This window comes from Chiloscyllium plagiosum, unplaced genomic scaffold (assembly GCF_037043375.1).
Source record: "Chiloscyllium plagiosum isolate Xiang-an unplaced genomic scaffold, Cpla_swu_hap1 HiC_scaffold_3, whole genome shotgun sequence".
Classification (NCBI taxonomy): Eukaryota; Metazoa; Chordata; class Chondrichthyes; order Orectolobiformes; family Hemiscylliidae; genus Chiloscyllium; species Chiloscyllium plagiosum.
Window position 1 is genome coordinate 39,059,302 of NW_028270141.1, and position 23,703 is coordinate 39,083,004.

Below are 23,703 nucleotides of genomic sequence, written 5' to 3' on the forward strand. Positions count from 1 at the left end.
CATCATGAGGTGGAGAAGTCAACATTTCGGGTATAACCCTCCTTCAGGACTGGGGGTGGGTGTACGGCAAGCTTCAGATAAAAGGGGTGGCAGGGTCAGGGTGGTGAAGTGGGGATAAGTGAAGACAGGTAGAGGGTACAGCCCGGTTGGTCAATGGGAGAAATGAATCCTGTTGGTGGCAGGAGCAGTGGATGGGATAGGGAGGGGCTGGGAAGGGAGTCAGGGGAATGGGAAGGGAGATTATTTGAAGTTAGAGAATTGGAAATAACCTCCCTTCCCATCCCCTGACTCCCTTCCAAGCCCTTCCTCCTCTCTTCAAATCCTCCCTGCCACCAACAGGATTCATTCCTCTCATTGACCAACCAGGTCGTACCCTTATCCTGTCTTCACCTACCCCCACTTCACCACCGTGCCCCTTTATCTTCAGCTCTGCACTCACACCCAGTCCCGAAGAAGGGTTATACCCAGAATGTTGACTTCTCCACCTGCTGATGCTGCCTAGCTCGCTGTGTTCTTCCACCCTGCTGCTTGTCTCCTTTTGGTTCTATAGTTTATATTAACAAATTAAAAAGTATAAAAGCATATTTTGGTGAATCCATTCTTAGGGTAACACTGTTTTTCCAATACTGTGTAGAATACTGAACATTTTCAGGATATGTTACTTAAAGCTAAACCTGATACATTCAATACAACAAACAGAAAGCAGGCTCTTTTCTATTGCTCACGGAGGTAGCTCAGGAAATTTGGATATTTATTTCTCAACCATCTTGTGACAGAGATAAGAATCTGCATTATCTCAATATAAATTAATGACAGCAGTAAATACAATAGCACTATGAAAAACTTGACAACTCAAAAGAAAATTTGTATCCTCCTTGAGGCCAGCTCTATAAAGGTTCAAAATATGTGCAAAAATCAACCACAATGGATCAGACACTGTCTGGATGCCTGACAAGGATCACCAGGATATATTTCCTCACCTCTCAAACAGCAATGCTCTGGGAGGACAAAGAAAACACTACAAAGACACTCAGAAGCTTGATGGCATTTGACATTAATGACTGAGAAGAGACTGCTTCCACTCATTCAAAATAGTAACACCACACTTTGGATCCTTCATGATGAAGCAAAATGCTTCAGAGAAATGGAAACAAATGCTGCACTCCAGGGTGCCACTAGAATGTCCTGCCCTATGTGCCTGTGAGCATCAGCCTGGTCAGTCACATGAAGATGCACAGTAGAAACCTGCAATCCTGAATGGACATCATTGTCAAAGGACAAACAGCGATGTCCTTATGGAGTCATAGAGATGTACAGCACAGAACAGATCCTTCAGTCTAACTCACCCATGCCAACCAGATATCCCAACTTAATCTAGTCCCATTTGTCAGCACTTGGCCCATTCCTCTCTGAACCCTTCCTATATATACATATATATATATATACCCATCCAGATGCCTTTTAAATGCTGCAATTGTACCAGCCTCCACCACTTCCTCAGGCAGTTCATTCCATACATGTACCACCCTCTGCATGAAAACGTTGCCCCTTGGGTGTCTTTTATATCTTACCCTTCTCACCCTAAACCTATGCCCTCTCGTTCTGGACTCCCTCACCTGAGAGAAAATACCTTGTCTATTTATCCTATCCATGCCCCTCATGATTTTATAAACCTCTCTAAGGTCACCCCTCAACTTCCAACACCTCAAGGAAAACAGCTTATTCAGCCTCACCCTATTGCTCAAATCCTTCTAAAACGGTCTAACCAACGTCCTGTCAGCCGCAACATGACCTCCCAAATCCTAAAATCTATACTGTGACTAATAAAGGAAAGCATATCAAATGCCTTTTATAAAAATGTTTTCATTATAATACCTTTGGTCCATAATTTGTATTCAGAATTGTTCATTGTAAACTAGTCACACTCATATTACATCCAGTGATGGCTCTGTTGGCCACAAAAACATAAAGTCATCATAGTCCCAGAGGACTGCTCTCTTGTTAGAGAGAGACAACTGGTGGCTCAACTTGAGGGTCACCATGGCTCAGGTGAGGGGTGAGGTCAAGAAGATGGGGCGTTCATTGTATCTGCAGCCTGTGTGAGAATTGAACCAATGCAGTTAGCATCACTATGTGCATTACAAACACTGTCATCCGACCAGTGAGCTAACCATGTCCATCCATATAGCTTCAGGTTTAATGCTAAATATGGAAAGACAGGCTCTTCTAAAAATGTGCCTGAAGTTCCTGCTGCACTGTTATGCTTGAACTTGCTTGTCTTTGTATTAAATTCAATAGTTTGTGCATTTTTAAACCCCAGTAAATTAACCAAGTTGAGAGCAAAATTCCAGTATTTGACCAAATTGGTTCAAAACGTATTGCATAAATCCATCAGATTCTCATTTCGTAGAACAAAGTGACATATTACACCAAAAGGAGGTCATCCAACCCATTGTGCCCAAGTTGTCTCTTTGAAAAGAGTATCTAATTATTCCCATTCTTCTGCTCTTTCACAATAGCCTGATAAATTTCACTTTTTCAAGTAATTATTGTTTGAATATTTTGAGTAATTTCAAATATTGAAGCTGCTTCCACCGCCATTTCATCAGCAGCACATTATAGATCAACTCATTGTGACAAAACGCGGTGCTCCCCTCTGGTTCTTTTGCCAGTTACCTTCAATCTGTCCCCCTCTGGTTACTGTCCCTGCTCTCAGCCTCAATATCTCCTGAATCAGAAATATGTTATGAGTTAAACACTGCTGTTAAAGCTCTCATAACCCATTCTGCTATTGTGAGAATAATTCCACCTTGTTCAGTTTCTCTGCACAACTTGTGTCCCTCATCCAAAGCACTGTTCCTGTAAATCTCTGCACACTCACTAAAGCTAACACAGTTCTCCAGCTTGAGGTGTAACCAGTGACTTACAAACATTTTGCATAGCTTCCTTACCTATGTGCTGTATTTGGTATGCATTTAGTTCAGGATTCCAGAGGTTACTTTTAAACTAAACTTCTCAAATTCTCCTACCATCTATGTTTCTCTCAAACTGAATCATCAGTGACAGTTATACAGTTAATTGGGCCTTCAGAAGATTGGAAAGTCATTCTTCCTTTCATTTTCAATTAGACGCAACAGTGTTTCCCTGCATTTTGAACCAAATAAAGAAGGGTTAAAGAGATTGTAGGTAGGAATGAAAAAATGAGGAAGGTTGGATGTCTTCAGGTGTTCGATGAAGTCATCCACCAGCTGAAGAAAGCAGGTATCAAGTTCTTCAAAAGGCCACAATTCATCTTTAGGTCTTTTGACACACGCATGCAGCAGCGTTGTTTTTGCATGGTACGAACAGACATTTGCCAGAATGCGAGGATTCTTCTCCTTAAGTTTTTGGATGAGGTTTTTCAAAAGCTTCAGACAGGGCTTCCTGTGAAAAATTAAAGCAGTTTCAGTCTACATTTTTTTCTGTGCAACTTTCTGCTCACCTTGACTTTGATTCCTCAAGTGGTATTTTCCCTCTTGCCTCACACGTAACCCACCATTCTTAATAGATCAGCCAGTGAGGATCCAGCTCCACCCAGATGGAGGGTCAAAGCGGAGTACTATCATCTGTACCCAAGGCAGCTGAAGAAGCCTAGCATCTGTGTTAGGTAAGTAAGCCTAGCATCTTTGATAGGTGTAGGACCATACTCTACATGCTTATACTAAAATGACCCATGTCATGCTCTCACAATGGCTGACAAACAAGATGGTGCAGCCTGTCCCAGCAGTAAAACACTAAATGGCTGAGAAGAGATAAACAGGACAAACAGCCTGTTCCAGATAGTTTTGATAACAGCATGCTTACAAAATAAACAAGTGACAATTCGAAGAATAATTATCCCAGTGGATGAATAAACGCCACGTGCAAGATGCAGCATATTAACTCCCTAAGCAGCTGCCAGAACAACCAAAGTTACTTTGCAGTAATTAGTTTTCAGGAATACTTCAGAATATAAAAATAGGTTCTAGTTGAAGTCTCTTCAGAGAATCATATGGGTAGTTTTCAACATATAGATACATGTAGCCAAAGCATAATATAAATATTAAGAGAAAAGCATTTAGACCTAGATGTGATGTTAACCAGCTTTAGGAAATGACTTCTCTTATGGTGTGAACAAAATAGATTGTTAACAGCCCATTAATCAAGAAATGCTGATAGTAGAAATAACTATATAACTTTACACTTTATAACTTGAATTAATATTATAAATCTTATAGCAAGTAAGTTAAAATTGTCTTTTGTATTTGTACATATATAATTAGGACAGTGGGAAATCCAATGAGTAACAGAATTGAAGCTGTCCTTGGAGATAAGCCAATCTGAGACAGACCGAGTATAGCTCGTCACGTTGAACTGTGAATGAATAGGACTCATAGGAAGATTCCAAGGCCTAGAGATTATAGTACCTGTTAACACCATAAGATCTTGGGATCTGGGGCTGTCCATAGGAAAGGCCATCATTGATGAAGTGTCTCATAGGATTGGGTATACAGAGTAAGGGGGAAGGACATAGTGACCACGTTGTATGTGATCATGATAACTCAATGTATAAAAATACTGCTTTTTACTGTAAAATCAGAGTGTGTCATTGATCTCTCTTTCAATCTAATCTAAAGATTAAGCAAATAATTAAGTTCCTATGTTGAAGCCAGATTCAGGAACAATCCTTTGGCCTTCTCCCTGCTTTAACTATTTTTTACTCAAATCAACATCTTCCACTTGCCTGAATGCTGCCTGCCTCCTGAAAATTTGTCGCCGGTCAGGGGGTTATGCTCCTACAGTAGGTAAATTACTTGAGACGATTCTGAAGGATAAGATATACATATGTTGGAAAGACTGTTTGATTAGGTATAACCAGCATAGCTCTGTGCATGGGAGATCATGCCTATCAAATTTGTTAAGAGTTATTTGATGAAGTGACCAGGAAGATTGATGAGGGCGTGGTGGTAGGTGTCGTCCAATTGGACTTCAGTAAGACCTTTAATAAGGTTCCACATGATAGGCTACTCTGAAAGGTTAGAGTCAAAAAGTGTGGCGCTGGAAAAGTACAGCAGATCAAGTAGCACCTGAGGAGCAGAAGAGTTGACATTTCAGGCAAATGTCCTTCATCAGGATTTTCAACGATTCTCCAGCATCTACAGTCTTTCTCCTACTCTGGAAGGTTAGATTGCTTAGAATCCAAGGAGAGCTGGCAAATTGGATATACAATTGGCTTGATGATAGGAACCAGAGAGTAAAAGTAGGAGGATGCTGATTGGATTGGAGGCCTGTGACTAAGTGGTGTGTCTCAGGGGTAGGTGCTGGGCCCATTGCTGTTTGTTATCTGTAGCATGATTTGGATGAAAATATATAAGGTATGGTTAGTAAGTTTGCAGATGACACTAAAATAGGTAGTATCACGGACAATGAGGAACATTATCAGAAATTGCAATAGGATCTTGATCAGCTGGGAAAGTGGAGCAAGAAATGGTAAATGGAGTTTAATATAGATAAGTGTGAGTTCTTACATTTTGGAAAGTCAAATCAAGGTATGAGTCATGGTGAATGGTAGGACCTTAAGGAATGTGATGGAACAGAGGGACCTTTACAGGGCATTGAGTATAGAAGTTGGCAAGTTATGTTGCAGTTACACAGGACATTGGTGAGGCCGCACTTGGAGTATTGTGTTCACCTTGCTATAGAAAGGATATTATTAAATTGGAAAGTGTGCAAAAGAAATTTACAAGGACTCAACCATCTGAGTTATAGGGAGAGGTTGGACAAGCTCAAACTTTTTTCTTTAGAGTGTAGGAGACTGAGGGGGTATCTTCAGGGTGCATAGATAGGTGAATGCAGTCATATGGAATGAGCTACCAGCGAAAGTAGTTGAGGTGGATACATTAACAACATTTAAAAGGCATTTGAACAAATACATGGAAAGGAAAGATTTAGAAGGATATGGGCCAAGTGCAGGGAAATGAGGATAGACATTTTGGTCAGCATGGACCAGTTTGGGCTGAATGGCCTGTCTCCGTGCTGTAGGACTCTATGGCTCTAATTGGATAGTAATGAGAGTATAATTTTTTTTAAATTGTTTAGAAATGAAGGAAAACCGATAAAAAGCAATTAATACACTAGATTTGTGCAAGGCTGACTTCAATGGAATGTGGCATTTGTACATACAATCCATTTATGTGTGTAAGGAGCGTGAGCTCTTTTTGCCACAAAATACCATGGACATCTAAACAGATGAAAACCATTATCTAAAGCTAAGAAGACATAAATTTTAAAAAAAGCACAAATCCGGCAAAGGATCCCAAAACAGTGAAAATGACAAAAATAGAATATGACAAGAAACTCACAAGGAATTCAAACACAACACTTGTTTAACCACAGAATGAGTGGCCAGAAAGCATTGAGCTGTGGAAAATAAACAATGGTGATGTAGTTCTGTCAACAAAATTGCATCAGTATTTACAATAGAAAATCAGGTCAAACGGGCCGAAAAATCACTAAATCTAAAATTAAATCTTGGACAGGAATAATCACAATTAATATAACAAAAATGTTAATGAAGAGAATAATGACAAGCCCCCACAGTGGATGGTTTCCACTCAGGTTTCTAAAAGAAGGAGGTGAGAACATTGCAGATATCCAAACCATAATCTTCCAAGTTTGCTTGATTCACGAAGTCTTCCTTTAGGAAAGTTGCGCATTACTCGGCTATTTTAAAAAGGTGGAATGGAATACCAGAGAACTTTTGATAAGCCTGAATAACTTTTACTGGGAAATTGCCTAAGTCTAATTAAGAATTAGGGTGACTGAACACCTTGAAACTTTTCAGCTGGCCACAAAGATTCAGCATGAATTTGGAAAAGGTAGCTCATGTCTGACTCACTCAAATGAACTTTTTGACCAGGTGACTAGTGACGAGTAGTGAAAATATATGAATGTAGAAAATAGGAGCAGAAGTAGAATTCCACCTCTTAAATCTGCTCTGCCATTCAAAACGATTATGGCTAATCTGTTTGTTTCACATTCCACATTCTCATCCAATTCAATAACTCACGACTCTTGCCTAACCAGAATCGATCCATCTCCATCTCAAAATATGCCCCTCCTCCTCCCGAGATTTCGAAGTCACACAACCCTCTGTGAGATATCTTTATCGATTATAGAGTCATAGAGATGTACAGCATGGAAGAGTGACCACTAATTTTAGAAGTGTCCCCTGGTTTTAGACTGACCTACAACAGCATGTAGATCAGCATCTCCAGCTTGTCAGCATTGTTCAGAATCTTATAAACTTTGTTTGCTCTGTACCACTTCCCTCATGATTGTAATTTTGCTAAGCTCCCCTATCTCTTCCTGATTCACAAGTACTACTGGAAAGTTTTTGTATCCTCGAGTGAAGGTGGAAGCAAATTATTTGTTCATTTTATCTGCCATTTCTTTATTATCCAAAACTCCTCATTCTCACTCTCTCTAGAAGATCCACATTCACTTCTCTCGTACTTTTCCTTTTTAAGTACCTGTAGGAAATCTTGGGACTGAATTCCATGTCTTCTGGTCAAGTGTCAGTTTCACCCAGTTTATTGAAGATTTCTCACTGTGGTGCTGAGCAAGGTCTCTCACCATATCTTGCAAAACCTGTTTGTTAATTACCTACCCCTTGCCTATGGCACCTTTCTCACCCAGTTTCAGCCCCATCTTACCATTTGCTGTTTTCAGAAGACCACTGACCAGCAATCTGCCAAAAGACCACCATCCCCGGTGCCCATGCCCTATTTAAGAGGCCGCTGTGCTCCCACAGTACTGGCATTCCAAAGTTGCTCTGCTCAGAAATGGACATTCATTTAGAAAATATCAGAGAAGGTGAAAATGGCACCACGATTCTCTGGTAGGGGCCTGGTGGTCCTTGTGGACAAGGTGTGCAGAGGACAGGAGATCACCAGGCTTGTCTGAGGGCATTACCCAGGTCACTGCCATCTCTGCAACCCACAGGAATGTCCAACAGGTTGGCAAGAAGATCTCTGCTCTGCCAGGGTAAGTGTCACACACCTCTCTGTCTTATCTCACACTCACTCTATCTGAGCTACTGCACCCAGCTCCCATCAAAGTCTCATGCAACATCACTCTCTCTATTCCCTACAACATCTTCCCTCCCTCATTCTTATCACCAGCACTAAGTATACATGGCTTTTCTACTATCTGTCCCCCAGGACACCTCACTGCCTTTGCGTCACCTGCACCAGCTGTGCCACTCACTTCCACCTCTCTCAAAACTTCCCTTTCTCTCCATATAGATGAAGACAACTCACAATAAGTCAGAAAGGGCCCAGATGATTGGAGAGGTACCTGACATCAGGTTCTAAGATGATGACGAGAGAACCCTCACAGGAGGAGGCCGGGATCCATCCTTCATGGACACAGAGATACTCATGTTGTGCCAACTCAGTAAGTGCCACTCTTCATTCCACTGCAGCTCTCGCGTTAACCCCACTGTCAGTGTCATTCATTGCACACCACTTCTAACCATTAGCTGTGTCACCTTCACTCCCTTGTGTCTTGCAGGTATCAGTGGGATGACCATGGTCCTGGTGGAGAAACAGCCTGGACAAGGAGAAGCCATCTCCTCAACCTGTGTGGGGGGAAGTATCACCCCCTGCCAGCTCAGATACCAACACCTCGGGGAGAAAGTCACATTTTGAAAGTTTGGGAGCACAAGCTGGTGAGCACCTCACTTCAACAACTCCACTGCTGGTCAGGTAGCCGCTCAGTGCCAGGCAGGAGAGGACCTTGTGGTGTGGGTAATCAGAGAATTTGTCCACGTGCACAGGGAGGAGCAGGAAGTAGCAAATGGGTATGTGGGATGCTGCAGGAGTTCAGCTACACCGTGGGGGCCCAAGCACCAAAAGTAAGCAGTCACCTGGCTGACCCCATGGACATGTTAGAGAGCTGGATCCAGTAGTCTCAGGGTCTGCTGGAGAGGTGTACACATCTACACTCCATTGCCTCAGTCTTCAGGGGAGTTTGTGAGAGAGTCTAGGATCAGAGGGCGTAACCTCAAAATAAGGGACGTTTAAGACAGCACTGAGGAGAATTTTTTCTCTCAGCGGGTAGTGTATGTATTAAATTCTTTACCACAGCTGGCTATTGAGGCTAGTCCATGAAGTATATTAAAGACTTAAACAGTTTTTTAATCAATAAGGAATTCAAAAGTTACAGGGAAAATGCAGGAAAATGGAGTTGAGGATTATCAGATCGGGCATCCCTTGAATGGCACAGCAAATGGTCTATTCCTGCTCTTACATTATAAGTTCTCTAGTTTGTACCAAAACACACTTAACTATGAGAAATTCTAAGAAATGTTTCTGGGTGTCATTAATATGGAGTTCCAGAAGGCATCTGATCTTATTCCTCATAAGAGATCTAAAACAGAAGACAAATAACTGACATGATTAGGAAATTTGTGGGAAAGGTGGATTGGCCATGCTAGAATTGCCCCATAGTGTCCAGGGATATTTCAGGCTCACTGCCTTTATTCTTGATGAAGGGCTTTTGCCCGAAACGTCGATTTTGAAGCTCCTTGGATGCTGCCTGAACTGCTGTGCTCTTCCAGCACCACAAATCTAGAATCTGGTTTCCAGCATCTGCAGTCATTGTTTTTACCTCATGGTATAGAAGGGCAAGTATCTAATTTGCACATAGGCAGTGGTATTATAAGCAGTATCTATATCCACAGATTAAGTGATGGGTCCAACTTTGGTAAATGGATTTCAATGTAAGGATCTAAAAAGGATAGAACAGGCTATTTTCTAAATAGTTAGAAGTAAAAATAGTGACAGTGCAAAATATAGAGATAATAATCCAAAATGTTAATTTAGTGCTGGCCTTTCCATCAGAGCACGAGAACACAGGGAAGTCAAAATCTGTTTTTACAATACTCTGATTAGAGTATACCTGGAGTACTATGAATAGTTTAGGACACTAAACCTTTGAAAGGATATACTGACTTTGAAATGAGTACAGGAAGAAAGTGCGGACTGCAGATGCTGGAGATCAGAGTCAAGAGTGTGGTGCTGGAAAAGCACAGCAGATCAAGCAGCATTCAAGGAGCAGGAGAATCAACACTTCGGGCAAGAGCCAGTCATCAGGAATCAGAATTCATGATGAAGGACTCTTGTCCAAAGTGTCGATTCTCCTCCTCGGATGCTGCCTGACCTGTACTTTTTCAGCAGCACACTCTTGACTTTGAAATGAGTACAACCTAGTTTCGTTAGAATGATGTCTGAATCACAAGGTTGAAATTATGAGGACAGATTTCACAGAGCTTGGTTGTATTCCCTGGAATTTAGAAGGTTAAGGGACGATTTGATCAAAGTTTTTAATATATTAAAGGGTAGATCAAACTGTTTCCACTGAATTGGGAGTCTAGAACTAGAGCGTACATAACACCTGAGTTCAAAGCAGTAAAATTAGGAAACATCTTTATACAAAAGAGTGGCAGAATTTTAGAACTCTCTTCTGCAAATGGCAAATGATGCTGGATCCGTTGTTAATTTTAAATCTGAGAATGATGGATTTTATTAATCAAAATTATTCAGGAGCATGAGGAGTTAAGTCACAGATCTACCATGATCTCACTGAAAGACAGATTAATCTCAAGCTGAAAAACAGCCTACTGCTATTCCTGTGTTTCTTATGATCCACTCTGTCAAATCCTGCAGCTGACGACTCGACAAACCTCTGAAGTGTTTAATGAAGTCCCCAGAACCTAACACTTACCACGATCAAAGAACCTTAGCTGTTGAGAACTGTGATCAAAGTACCTTGGCTGTTGACATCACATGATTTGCTTCACTTAATACATGTGTGCTTCCCACTGTTCCTAACCAGATCAGTAACAGGCGACAGCAATGAGTGATAAGTCTCACCTGCAACATTTAGATGATCCATTTTCACAGCAAGTTTTTAAGCTGCCATGGTTCAGGAGCATCATCTTCTCAATATGTGAGAATGAAATCCGCCACACTTCTGTAATGATTAAAACATAATCAAAAATAGTGAAAAGCTCAGGCTTCAATCAGAAAGCAGTATTAATTGTGCCATTCCAATACTTCCTGCTTCACTATTCATTTCCCTGCAATCAGGTTTGTGAATTCCAGTATAAGGCTTCATGCAGCCAGATCCTCCGCCAATAGATTTCTGGCTTTTGACACTCCTGTTGTGATCATGCAGAAGTGCAATAGTACGCCACCAAATCAGGACGATATGGTGGCTCAGTGGGTTTGTACTGCTGCCTCACAGCGCTAAGGACAAAGGCACGATTCCAGCCTTGGGCGACTATCTGTGTGAGGTTTGCACATTCTTCCTGTCTCTGTGTGGGTTTCCTCCAGGTGCTCATGTTTCTTTCCACAATCCAACGATGTGCAGGTTAGGTGGATTAGCCATGCTAAATTGTCCACAATGTCGAGGATGTTCAGGTTAGGTGAATTAGCCAAAGGAAATGCAGGGTTATCAGGATGTTGTGGGGGAGGGTGTTGGCACTGGGTCTGGGTGGGCTGCTCTTCAGAGGGTCAGTGTGGACTCAATGGGTCGAATGGCTTGCTTCCACACTGTTGGGATTCTATGAAAATACAGCTCCAGATTCAGAATTCTTTTGACTGTTTTTTGCTAGAATTGCTTGTGAAGAGGAAATTCTCTGACCTCCCCTACTGGTTTTGTAAGGACTTTTTCTGTGGAAACCTAATTTCCATGCTTAAGAGTTTTTGGTTAAGTTATGGTAGGGAGAGTAAGATCTGAAGAAACTTGTCCCACTTAATCCTTTACCATTTAGTAACATTAATTCGTGTAAGTTATGAAGATGTTGTGTATATGGCAATTATGTACAAGAGAAGATGGTGTATTGGGTGTATGTATGGATGTAAAGGTAATTTACCTTTCTGTGATTGACTGCGTGTTCCTTCTGCCAGGTTAAGTGGATGTTTTGGTACAAGGTAAAACGGCTTCATTCTGAATTCTTTCCTGACTTTCTTTCCCAGCCAATCTCCAATCTTTAGACCATCAGTGGTGCTGCTAGGCCAGCTCTGTGAATGAACCTCCAGGGCCAAAACCATGTCCAGTGAGATTGGCCCATATTCCTTGTCCTCAATCTGAAGGGTCACAGCAGGACATCCTGGCTTTCTTCTTTCCAATTTTATATTGTATTCTGTCAAACAGGAGTTTAAAAGGAGTAAGTGTTCTAACCAGTGGAGTATGATAAATAATTATAATAATCCTCAATAATTGCAGAGTAAAGGATTTGGACCACGAACACAAAAGATTTACTAGCTTTAAAGGTTGCTCCTCCCAAGTAAATTGTTAATGGTCAACAGGAAGAAGCCAACCAAAGGTGAAGTGGCTATTCCCACGGAATAGGAAGAGGCCATTCCACCATCCAAATAAATTATGGTAGATCTAGGCACCAGAACGTCATTTACGTGTCCCTTATTCATATCCTTTGACATTAATATCCAACAATAATCCTTCAGTCACACTCTTGAAAATTTCAATGGACTCCTCACATCCACACTTTTGGTGTAGAAAGTTTCACACTTTGTGTAATTTTGGTGGATGTGACACAAAAGTGTTTAAAATGAAAACCAGCCACCCAGAGCTGGTTGAATATCAAACTGTACCATTTTGGCAAACTTCGAATTTTTCAACATTCTGCCAAATGCGGAATTTTATTTTACTCCTGGAAACAATTTTCTGCCTCTCCAGAGTTGTTGGCACATTCAACTTTGGTCTAAGGTTTTCACTTGATTACTGAAGTCCAAGCTGCCTGAGAAACGATCTGAATGCCAGAGTAGAGCCTCACCGCAGCTCAGTCAATCCACCACGAGGGCGCACTTAGCAACTGGCTACCTCGTGAGGTTACTGGGAGCGACATGTGTACTCTCATGTGTTCCTACCTTTAATTTGCTGCTTTGTCACAGGATGTTAATTGTGCAAGAATTATACTGCCATCTCTTCCATTTCAAGTGAGTGAGCATTTAACGACATTCACTCAGTGCGAGGGAACACAGTACCTCCCAGAGTTCACACTTGCACAATTTTAGTATCCCTCTTGATTTTTCACTCCACTGTTTTGGATGCATTCAGACACAAGTGCTGCTGTAAATGGACTGTAGCTTTCTGATGCCATTCTGGAGTTAAACATGCATGGTGGATAATTTTATTGCATCATTTGTTTCAGGCACACAAGTGGCAACTGGTATTTCATCCAAATAATATATTTGAGGACTGCAGCACAAGGGCACAGAAAACAAATAGTAAAATTCATAAAAGTTCAGAGGGACAAAGGGAACTTCTGATTATGCCTATAATGCACTCACTGTAGCAGGACAGATTTTAAAAAGGTGAAGACGGTTTATGGAATATGAAAGTGGCCATGGTCTACAGCATACCAATAGAGATTATGTTGGAACTTTATAAAACACTAGAAGCTAAGATAACAATACCTTAATTTTCCAGTCTCTCGTTATTCAGTAAGTTTGCCATTGTCTGAGATTTTCACAACTTTTTTGTATTTGCCCATGAATTTTCATACTTTTTTTTCTATCAACCATTCTTATCCCTTTATTCATAACAGGAAGTTCCATGATCCACAAGAGCATAAGAAGTAAGAGCAGGAGTAGGCCATTGAGCCCCTCAATCCTGCCCTGCTACTCCAGAAGATCATGACTGATCTGTCGTAGGCCCCACTTTCTTATTGCCCTCAAGCTTATGCCTTCTCCTTCTCCTCTGATGCTGCTTGACCTGCTGTGCTTTTCCAGTGCCACACTTTTAGAATCAAAGTTTAGACCAATTGCAGTACATTGAGGCTCCTGCTAATACTAAGTATAAAGAGGAACCAAAATTATCCAGAACTTTTTCCCTTTCTCTATCCTGTGGAGAAATGTGAATTGGCCATACTAAGTTGCCATGGCATTGGGTGCATTATTCGGGGGTGGGTGTGGGTGGGTGGCTCTTTGGAGGGCCCATGTGGACTTGATAGGCCAAAGAGGAGAAAGTGAAGGCTGCAGATGCTGGAGATCAGAGCTGAAAATGTGTTGCTGGAAAAGCGCAGCAGGTCAGGCAGCATCCAAGGAACAGGAGAATCGACGTTTCGGGCATAAGCCCTAGGGCCTGTTTCCATACTGTAGAATATCTATCTATCTAAACTCCTTGCTGTTTCAGAAATCTACCTAACTCCTCTTCAAATTCTGTGATCTCACCTCCACAGCTCTCTGGAGTAGAGAAAATTATAGAATGCACTTCTTTCTACAAGAAATATATTTGAATTTCAGTTTTACATGGGTATCCCCTGATTCTGTTAGTATGCCCCCTAGTCTGAGATTCCCGCACGAATGGAGACATCTTCTCAAAACCTTCAGTGTCAAGACCCCTCAGAATTTTGTTTCAATATGATCACCCCTCATTCTTCTAAACTCTGATGAATAAAGGCTTCACCTGTTTAACCATTCTTGATCCATCAACTCCTTCATCAAAGGAATCAGTCTAATTAGATCCTCTAGAACTACCCCAGTGCAGTTCTGTGGCATTTCACTAGTTATTCTTTCTAACCTGAAAAAGACCCGTTTGTCCTGACTCTGTTTTCTATGTATTATCAAACCCTCAATCCATGATATTAATTATCCCCAATACTGAGCTCTATCTTGTGCAGTAATCTTTTATGTGGCATCTTTTCAAATACTATCTGGAAATCCATCTACCTTGGTTCCTCATTATCAACTATAGCACAAAAAGCAATAGAAGAGTAGGCCTTCTTTCCCCAGCAGGCCTGCTCTACCATTCAATAGGATCATGGCTGCTCTGACCACATCCACTTTCCTGCAAACTGTAAGCATAGATTCTTGATCAGTAGGGAAATCAATCTATCTCAACCTTAAATATATACAAGGATCTCTCAAAACCATGATCATCCTTGTGAACCTTCACTGAACTGCTTCCAATGAAATAATATTTCATTGGAAATAAGGGGACCAAAACTGCTCACTATACTGCAGATGTGGTCTCACCAGTTGCAGTAAGACTTCCTTATTCCTATACTCTAAACCTCTTGAAACAAGGGCCAACATTCCATTAGCTTTCCCAATTTCTTCCTGTGTGTTAGTTTTTTGTGTTGTGCAAATTTTCTCTATTTAAATAATGTTCTGCACTTTTGTTCTCCCTTCCAAAATAAGCAACTTCATATTTTCCCATATTATACTACATTTGTCAACTTCTTGCATTTACTGAACCTATTGACTTGTTACACTTGTTATATCTTCAAAAGCCTGTATCAAGTTTATCAAACATGATTTCCCTTTTGACAAAACCCAGTTGCCTCTGGTTGCATTAAGCCTTCCCAAATATTCTGCTGCTACTTAACAACTGTCTCTAGCATTTCCCCAATGACCGATGTTCAGCTTCCTGGCCTGTTGTTTCTGTATCTCTCCTTTCATGAACAGGAGTGTCACATGAGCATTTTCCAATCCACAGGAACCTTCCAAGAATCCAGTGAATTCTGTAATATTCTGGCTAATTCATCCATTACCTTTTCAGCTATTTCCCGTATCTTCATACATGGGCTGAGTTATTTGAGCCCAGTCAGTGTGGTAAAGCCCCATGAACTTAGGAGAAGGTAAACCACTCATTCAGTTATCCACTGCAGCCACTATTAGTATGTTGGATAAGGATTGGATGGGTGCCTGTTCTGATTTCAACGCATGGTGAAAAACACAATGACCAATTTTACTTAGCAGGAGCCACCCTATATTGGAGGAATGTGTAAATTATATAACCACAACCTAATACCAACCTGACAGAGTTTTTGCCCCTTCTTTGATGAGTTTCCTGAGGTAACAGATCATTTCTTCAGCTGATAGTGTGTCATTGCAAACAAACTGACTGAGGGGGTTGGCACCTGGATTTCTCTTAAATATCACTTGGTAGAAAGCACCTTCAGCATCCACTTCCAGAAACTCAATTCTTTTAATAGGGATGACGATCATTATGTCAAATTCATTTGGTTCTGAAATCTGCAGAGACCAAAAGTAAAATGCTGAAATAAAGATGATCCCATCACACACTCGCAAATGTTCTCTCTCTCACTCACACACACACATTTATTCTCTCTCTCACACACACACAGACACACACACACACACACACACAAAACTCACTGGGCTCTGTATTCAACAAATAGTTTTGTTTTTTGCACCACCTCCAAATGATCCCAACACTAAACCCATCTCCCCACTCCAGCCATTTTAGATTGAGATAAAAAGGAATTTCTTCACTCAAAAGGTTATGAATCTTGGAATTCTCTGCCCCACATGGTTGTGAATGTTTAGTTTGGAGACTGAGATTGATTGATTGGATTTCTGAAAGTAAGGGCGTCAGGAGGGAAGGTAAAATGAACTTGGTGTCAAAGTTCACCTCTGATCTTAGCAAATAGCTCAGGTCCAAGAAGCTTTATTCCCGACCCCAACTTCTATTTCTTATGTTTTTTATGAAAGGCACCAACTCCTCTGCAACATCTGAACAAGTGTTCCATTACCTCTAGCACTTGTTCCTCCCCATGCACCCTCCCCTGAGACCAGCCTATGGAATGCCTACCTTTCTACCCTGGACCCCAGAGACTGTTTCCATCCAATTACATCCTCCAACCTTAAAAACTTCCCTTGAGTAGTATTCTCCTTCCCTTAGAAGATCTCTTGCCTTCCTTTTTTTGGGTTTCCACAACATCATTGCATAGTGTTTCAAAATCTCCCTGCTGTAGGGTGCTTCTATGTCTGATCTGTGTTGGATGAGCTACACCCTTACTCTAGCATCATAAATGATTTAATTTATGGAGGAATCTCATTATATCTGAGCTCAGCATGTCTGACAGTTGGTAATTGCTATGTATCAATACTGCAGTAGGTATCCTCGGTCTCTGAAATGATAAACCTTACATTGTTCATTCATGTGACAAATAAATTTGTGTAAAAAGGCTGAAACACAGTTACAACACATCCGTAAATACTTTGTTTTTATTTCAGACTTACAACATCTGCAGTAGTTTGCTTTTAGTCGAGTACTTGCTTACATATTGGTTAACTTCGTTATGAGATTTGAAAGGAGTCTTTGCTCAGACATAGTGAGGTATGGCATGGCAACAAACTGGGAAAGAGAACATTTAACACTTTCATCACTAAGCTTTATTGTTATTTGGATGTATCCACCTCACATAGACTTAGCAAAATTTGCTATCATTATTTAAGATGTGGAGGTGCTGGTGTTGGACTGGGGCAGGCAAGTTAAAAATCACACAACACCAGGTTATAGTCCAACAGGTTTATTTGGAAGTACTAGCTTTCAGAGCGCTGCTGCTTCATCAGGTAGCTGTGGAGCAGGATTTTAAGACAGACTTTATAGCCAAAGATCATAGTGTCATGCAATAGTGAAGAAGGTGTTTGGTATGCTTTCCTTTATGGGTCAGAGCATTGAGTACAGGAGTTGGGAGGTCATGTTGCGGCTGTACAGGACATTGGTTAGGCCACTGTTGAAATATTGCATGCAATTCTGGTCTCCTTCATATCAGAAAGATGTTGTGTGTCGTGGAAATTAAATCTTGACTCAATTATTAGCAAGAGCAAAGAAAGGATCTTTATTTTAAATCCTGTAGGATTGACTCATTACATTAGGCCAGATGCGTCAATGCAAAGAGCCCCGAACATTGTACAGATGCTTGCCTTATAGTGTTCCTTATCTCACACTCAAGGGCAGAGACTGTGGGAAACTCAAGTTGTTATCCCCTCATCTCCTGGTCCTAGACATAACAATTCTTCAGCTTTCGCTGAGTTCGACTATCGCAAGGTCAAGTTGAATGTTTACAGAATTCAAACAAAGACAAGCTAACTGCAGACCTTCATCAAAGCATTGTTTACAAAGCTCAGTACAGTATTGAATTTAAGAAAAGCATTTCTTTTAAATTTCACAGTAAATGGATAATTAATTTCACAGTAAATGGATAATTTTCCATTACATTGTGAAACTTGAAAGAGTTCAGAAAAGATTACAAGGATGTTGCCAGGGTTGGAGGATTTGAGCTATAGGGAGAGGCTGAACAGGCTGGAGCTGTTTTCCCTGGAGCATCGGAAACTGAGGGGTGACCTTATAGAAGTTTACAAAATTATGAGAGGCATGGATAGGATAAATAGTATTTTCCCTGGGGTGGGAGAGTCCAGAAGTAGAGGGCATAGGTTTAGGGTGAGAGGGGAAAGATAAGAGAGACCTAAGAGGCAACGTTTTCACGCAAAGTGTGGTACAATTGCAACATTTAAAAGGCATTTGGATGGGTATATGAATAGGAAGGGTTTGGAGGGATATGGGACGGGTGCTGGCAGTGGGACTAGATTGGGTTGGGATATCTGATCGGCATGGACGGGTTAGACCGAAGGGTCTGTTTCCATGCTGTACATCTTTACGACTCTATAACTGAAACAATATATTGAATAAACTTGTTTCAGTTGCATGACACTGATCTTTTGCTATAAATTCTGTGTCTTATGATGTTGCTTCATAGCTATCTGATGAAGGAACAGCGCTTTGAAAGCTAGTATTTCCAAATAAACCTGTTGGACTATAACTTAGTGTTGTGTGATTTTTAACTTATCATTATCTAAGGCATGTTACCAACATGAGGTGAGGACCGACTCAGAATGAGAAACGCTGACATTTGGCAACTTGCACAATCTCAGAATACTTTAACCATCTAATTAACTATCTAGGACCCACCTACCATAGGATCTGGGTCACCCCTCTCCAGGGTCACTCCAGGGTTCCCAGGTTTCCACAACAAATGGTGAAATTTGAAATCAATAAAAAAAATCTGGAATTAATGATGACCATGAAACCATTGTCAATTATCCAGGAAAAATCCCATCTGTCTCTCCTAATGTCCTTAAAGGAAGGAAATCTGCCATCCTCACTGGGTCTGCCCTACATGTGACTCCACACCCACCGCAATGTGGTTGACTCTCAACTGTCCCCTGAAATGGCCTAACAAGCCATTCAGTTGGGCATAGCTGCTAGCCTGGATCTGCAGCAGGTGGTGTGGGAAAACATCTATGTCTTCATCCTTACCAATCTGCTGACTGTAGTTGCATCTGTCCATGACAGTATCAGTAAGAGTGACCACTGCACAGTCCTTGTGAAGACTCCAGTTCTGTCTTCACAGTGAGAAATCACTCATGTTGTGTGGCACTATCACTGGGCTACGTGGGGTAGATTTCAAACAGATCTCACAGCCGAGGATCATTAGCAGCAGCAGAATTGTACTCCAGCACAATCTCCAACCTCATGGACCAACTCAACCATTACCGTCAAGCCAGGGGATCAACCCGGTTCAATGGAGAGTGCAGGAGGGCATGCCAACAGCAGTACCAGGCATACCTAAAAATGAGGTATCAACCTGGTATAGCTAGCTAGGACTACTTGCAACACAACAGTATAAACAGAGACAGACAGTAATCCCACAATCAACAGATTAGATCTAAGCTCTGCAGTTCTGCCACATCCAGTCGTGAATGGTGGTGGATAATTAAACAACTAATTGGAGAAGGAAACTCCAGAAATATTCCTATCCTCAATGACGGAACATCCTAATACATCAGTGCAAAAGATAATACTGAAGCATTTGCAGCAATCTTCAGTCAGAAGGGCCAAATGGATGATTTGTCTAAGCCTCCTGCAGGGGTCCCCAGCATCACAGATACCAGGCTTTAGCCAATTCAATTCACTCCATATGGGATCAAGAAACTGGTGGAGACACTGGATATTGCAAAGGCTATGGGCCCTGACATCATTCCAGCAATGTTACTGAAAACTTGTGCTCCAGAACTTGCTGGTGCCCCAGCAGAGCTCTTCTATTGTATCCGATAATGTAGAAAATTGCCCAGGTTTGTCATGTAGAGAAAAAACAGGACAAATCCAACTCCGCCAAATAATGCCCCATCACTCTACCCTCATTCATCAGTAAAATGATGCATCAACAATGCTATTATGAAGCACCTGCTCAGCAGTAATCTGCTCAGTGACACCCAGCCAGGGCCACTCAGCTCCTGACCTCATTACAGCCTTGGTTCAAACATGGACAAAAGAGCTGAATTCCAGAGGGGAGGTGAGAATGACAGCCTTTGACATCAAGGCTTCATTTGACCGAGTATGGCATCAAGGAGCCCCAGCAAAACTGGAATCAATGGGAATCCAGGGATAAATTCTCCACCCCTAGGTTGGGGGTTATACCTGGTGCATAGGAGGATGGTCATGGTTGTTGGAGGTCAATCATCTCAGCTCCAGGGCAACTCTGCAGAGTTCCCCAAGGTCATATCAGAGGCCCAACTATCTTTAGCTGCTACATCAATATTTCCCTCCATCTTAAGTGGGAATGTTCACCAATGATTGCATCTGTGACTCCTCAGATACTGAAGCAGTCCATGTTCAAATCTGGACAACAGGCCAGGCTTGGGCTGACAAGTGGCAAGTACACAAATGCCAGGCAATAGTTATCTCCAATAACAGGCAGTCTATCACCCCTTCACAGTCAATTGTGTTCCCATCATTGAATGCCCCTCTATCTACATGCTGAGGGTTACCATTCACCAGAAACTCAACTGGACATATCTCATAAACAAGAATAATTCACAGATTAGGAATAGTGCTGCAAGAAACGTACCGCCTGACTCCCCAAAGTCTGTCCACCATCTGCAAGACGCAAGTCAGGAGTGTGATGAAATACTCCCCCAGTGGCTGGATTGGTGCAGCTCCAACAACACTCCAGAAACTTGACACCATTCAAACAAAGCAGCTCACCTGATTGCCATAGATCCACAAACGCTAAGTAGTAGCAGTGTGTACTATCTTCAAAATACATTGCAGAAATTCATCAGAGATCCTAACACGTACAACGAGTGATTGAAAATAAAATCTCTCCTCCGGGGCCATTCACTGACCACCATTATCCCTTTACTGGGGTCACTCTGACCATTGTCCCCAGGGAGGGGGTTGTCGGTGATCAGACTGTCCCCAGGGAGGGGGTGGTGGGTGTCAGTCTGATCACCGACAACCCCCTCCCTGGGGACACTCTCTGACCACTGACAAATCCCTTCCTGAGGACACTGATCACTGACAAACCCCTCCCTGGGGACACTGTCACCAACAACCCCTTCCCTGGGGACACTGTCACCGACAACCCCCTCCCTGGGGACATTCTCTGATCACTGACAAACCCCTCCACTCTCTGACCACCGACAAACCCCTGCCTATGCTTACACTCTGTTACCGACAACCCTCTCTCTGGGGACTCTCTCTGTAACCAACAAACCTCCCCCTCGATGGGGACACACTGTCACCCACAACCCCCCTCTCTGGGGACTCTCTCTGTAACCAACAAACCTCCCCCTCGATGGGGACACACTGTCACCCACAACCCCCCTCTCTGGGGACTCTCTCTATAACCAACAAACCTCCCCCTCGATGGGGACACACTGTCACCCACAACCTCCCTCCCTGGGCACACCATCTGAGCAGGGCCGGCTATTCTGCAGCTTTCCTCCAATCTCCCACCACTGCAGCTGCTCCAGTGCTACAGGGAGGGATCCTGTCATTTGGAGGGATGGGGTAATGGTTGGTGGTGTTGGGGAGGGGGGCGGAGCGATGGTGAGAGGGTGGAGCTTGAGAGAGCGAGAGAGAGATAGGGTCAGTGAATGGAGAGGAGATCCCAAATTCACTCTCAAACCTGCCCGCAGCTTGCTGAGGTCTCACATTAAAGCCCGGTGGGTGGGGTGGGTAAGGTGACTCATGCCCCCAAAGCCTCACCACCAGCCCCTCTTCCCACTCCCCAGATCTCCCTGTACCTTGAGCGAAAAGTTTGCCACTTGCTCGGAGCTGACAGGTCCCACAGAGAAGGAGGAGGCAGAAGGATAGAGCAGGGGTGCCATGCACCTTCTGAGGGCCAGCAGCAAAACAGAAGGACCGAATGGACAGGAGAAACGTGCAGTCGATAAAGCCCAGAGAAGGACCTACTTTGACCACCCTGCAGCTCTCGGCAGGCGGAAAAAGGGACAAAGGTTCACACAAGTTGCACCGAGAGGGGAGATCCACCTGAAGGGAGCAGGTTCCTTGGGGCTGACCGAGACACTTCCCCATCAGATCATCTCCCAAACACGGAGGAAATGAAAGTAAAAGCGCAATCAGAGGGCAGGAAATATCTGGGAGAGGGTGGAAACCAGCGGATGAATTTCTTTTTAAAAAATAATTTAATTACCTTCACGTTCTCGTAGTAGCTGCCGCTCGATAACTTTTCCATGTCAGTGAAACAACCTGCAGATTCCTTCCTGATGTACCGCAGTAAGTGATCCACCACCTCATTGACCTGTCTCGATGCCCGGGATTTCTGCACCGACTTGATCCTCAGGTTTTCCACCACATTCCGCAGGACTTTGTTCAGCTCCGCGGCCCTTCTGCCGCCGGGGACATTGCTGCTATCCCCGGCAGCCGCCCTCCCCTTCCCCCGGACCCCGCTGCCCGTCCTCCTGCCGTCCCCCGCCTTACTGCCCCCGCTCTTCCCCACATCCCCCCCGGGGCTGCCGCTGTTCTTCAGGCGGGTTGTTGCGGGACTGTTGCTCTCCCGCAGTACCTCCCCCTTGGATCCTCTCCCCGCCTGGCCTTTCGGGCCGCCGGCGGCCGCTCGGCCCGAGCTATCTGGTTTCCCTGCGTTCCCGCTGCCGACCCCCCTGGCCCTGGCTCCAGCTCCGGAGCTCGCTCCCGCTCGGCCCGGCGCCTTCCTCTGGCTCATCGCTCGCTCGGAAGCTGCAAACCGACTTTACGCGCGATCTTCAAAATCAGCAGCAGCCAGAAACGAAACCTGGTTTGGTTCCCGCCCCGAAACCTGGGGGAAATCCTGCGTCTCTTCACCGGACTCACACTCGCATTCCTGCACCCACTCCCTGCTCACACTCGCATTCCTACACCCACTCCCTGCTCACACCCATTCCTTACTCACTCCCTGCTCACACTCCCTCTCCCTGCTCACACCCATTCCTGCACTCACTCCCTGCTCACACTCCCACTCCCTGCTCACACCCATTCCTGCACTCACTCCCAGCTCACACTTCCATTCCTACACCCACTCCCTGCTCACTCCCATTCCTGCAGCCATTCCCTGCTCACACCCATTCCTGCACCCACTCTGTGGTTGGAGACAAGGATTCTACTCCAGCTTTCAGAGAAAGCAGATTTATCTGTACCAACTCCTGAAAAGGTCCTGCTAATCAAACCTTACCAAATGTATTTTTATTTACTCCTATCTTGCAATAAAACTTTCTTATTAACTAAGAATAGTTGTTCTACAGATATTCCTCTGTGGTGTTCCCTTTATCATTAACCTGTTGACAGGGCCAAGACAAAGCAAAACCAAATAAGGATTGGTGACAGCAAACTACTTCAAACAACTGCACGCCGAGAAGCACATTAAGATCGAGGTGGCAAATATCACAATAGGCCAGGAATGGTCATCTGGCAAAGGACAACAAACCCATCTTTCTAAGTGTTAACTCCATTAATTATTGACAGACGTCCGCATACTGGCAATAATTTGTGCACATCCTGAGA

At 43.1% G+C, this 23,703-nt stretch overlaps 1 protein-coding gene across 1 annotated transcript; it reads right to left on the reverse strand.

Moving 5' to 3' along the window:
- Positions 1–382: 382 nt before the first annotated feature.
- On the reverse strand, positions 383–22,986 carry LOC122542602 (cyclic GMP-AMP synthase-like). Its single transcript, XM_087978473.1, has 5 exons — positions 22,358–22,986; positions 15,866–16,085; positions 11,960–12,229; positions 10,956–11,055; positions 383–3,423 (listed from the first exon to the last, which is right to left on the reverse strand). Exons 1-5 carry the CDS (start codon positions 22,886–22,888, stop codon positions 3,087–3,089), a joined length of 1,458 nt encoding a protein of 485 aa, XP_087834599.1. The 5' UTR covers positions 22,889–22,986; the 3' UTR covers positions 383–3,086.
- Positions 22,987–23,703: the final 717 nt, after the last annotated feature.

What these genes read in the sequence shown, in the direction of transcription:
- LOC122542602 (XM_087978473.1), bottom strand. Translation starts at nt 22,888, where the DNA reads ATGAGCCAGAGGAAGGCGCCGGGCCGAGCGGGAGCGAGCTCCGGAGCT. An exon ending in ACGCAGTCAATCACAGAAAG is followed by an intron (nt 11,056 to 11,959) that starts GTAAATTACCTT and finishes TAATCATTACAG; the next exon opens with AAGTGTGGCGGATTTCATTC. An exon ending in GGATCATCTAAATGTTGCAG is followed by an intron (nt 3,424 to 10,955) that starts GTGAGACTTATC and finishes AATTTTTCACAG; the next exon opens with GAAGCCCTGTCTGAAGCTTT.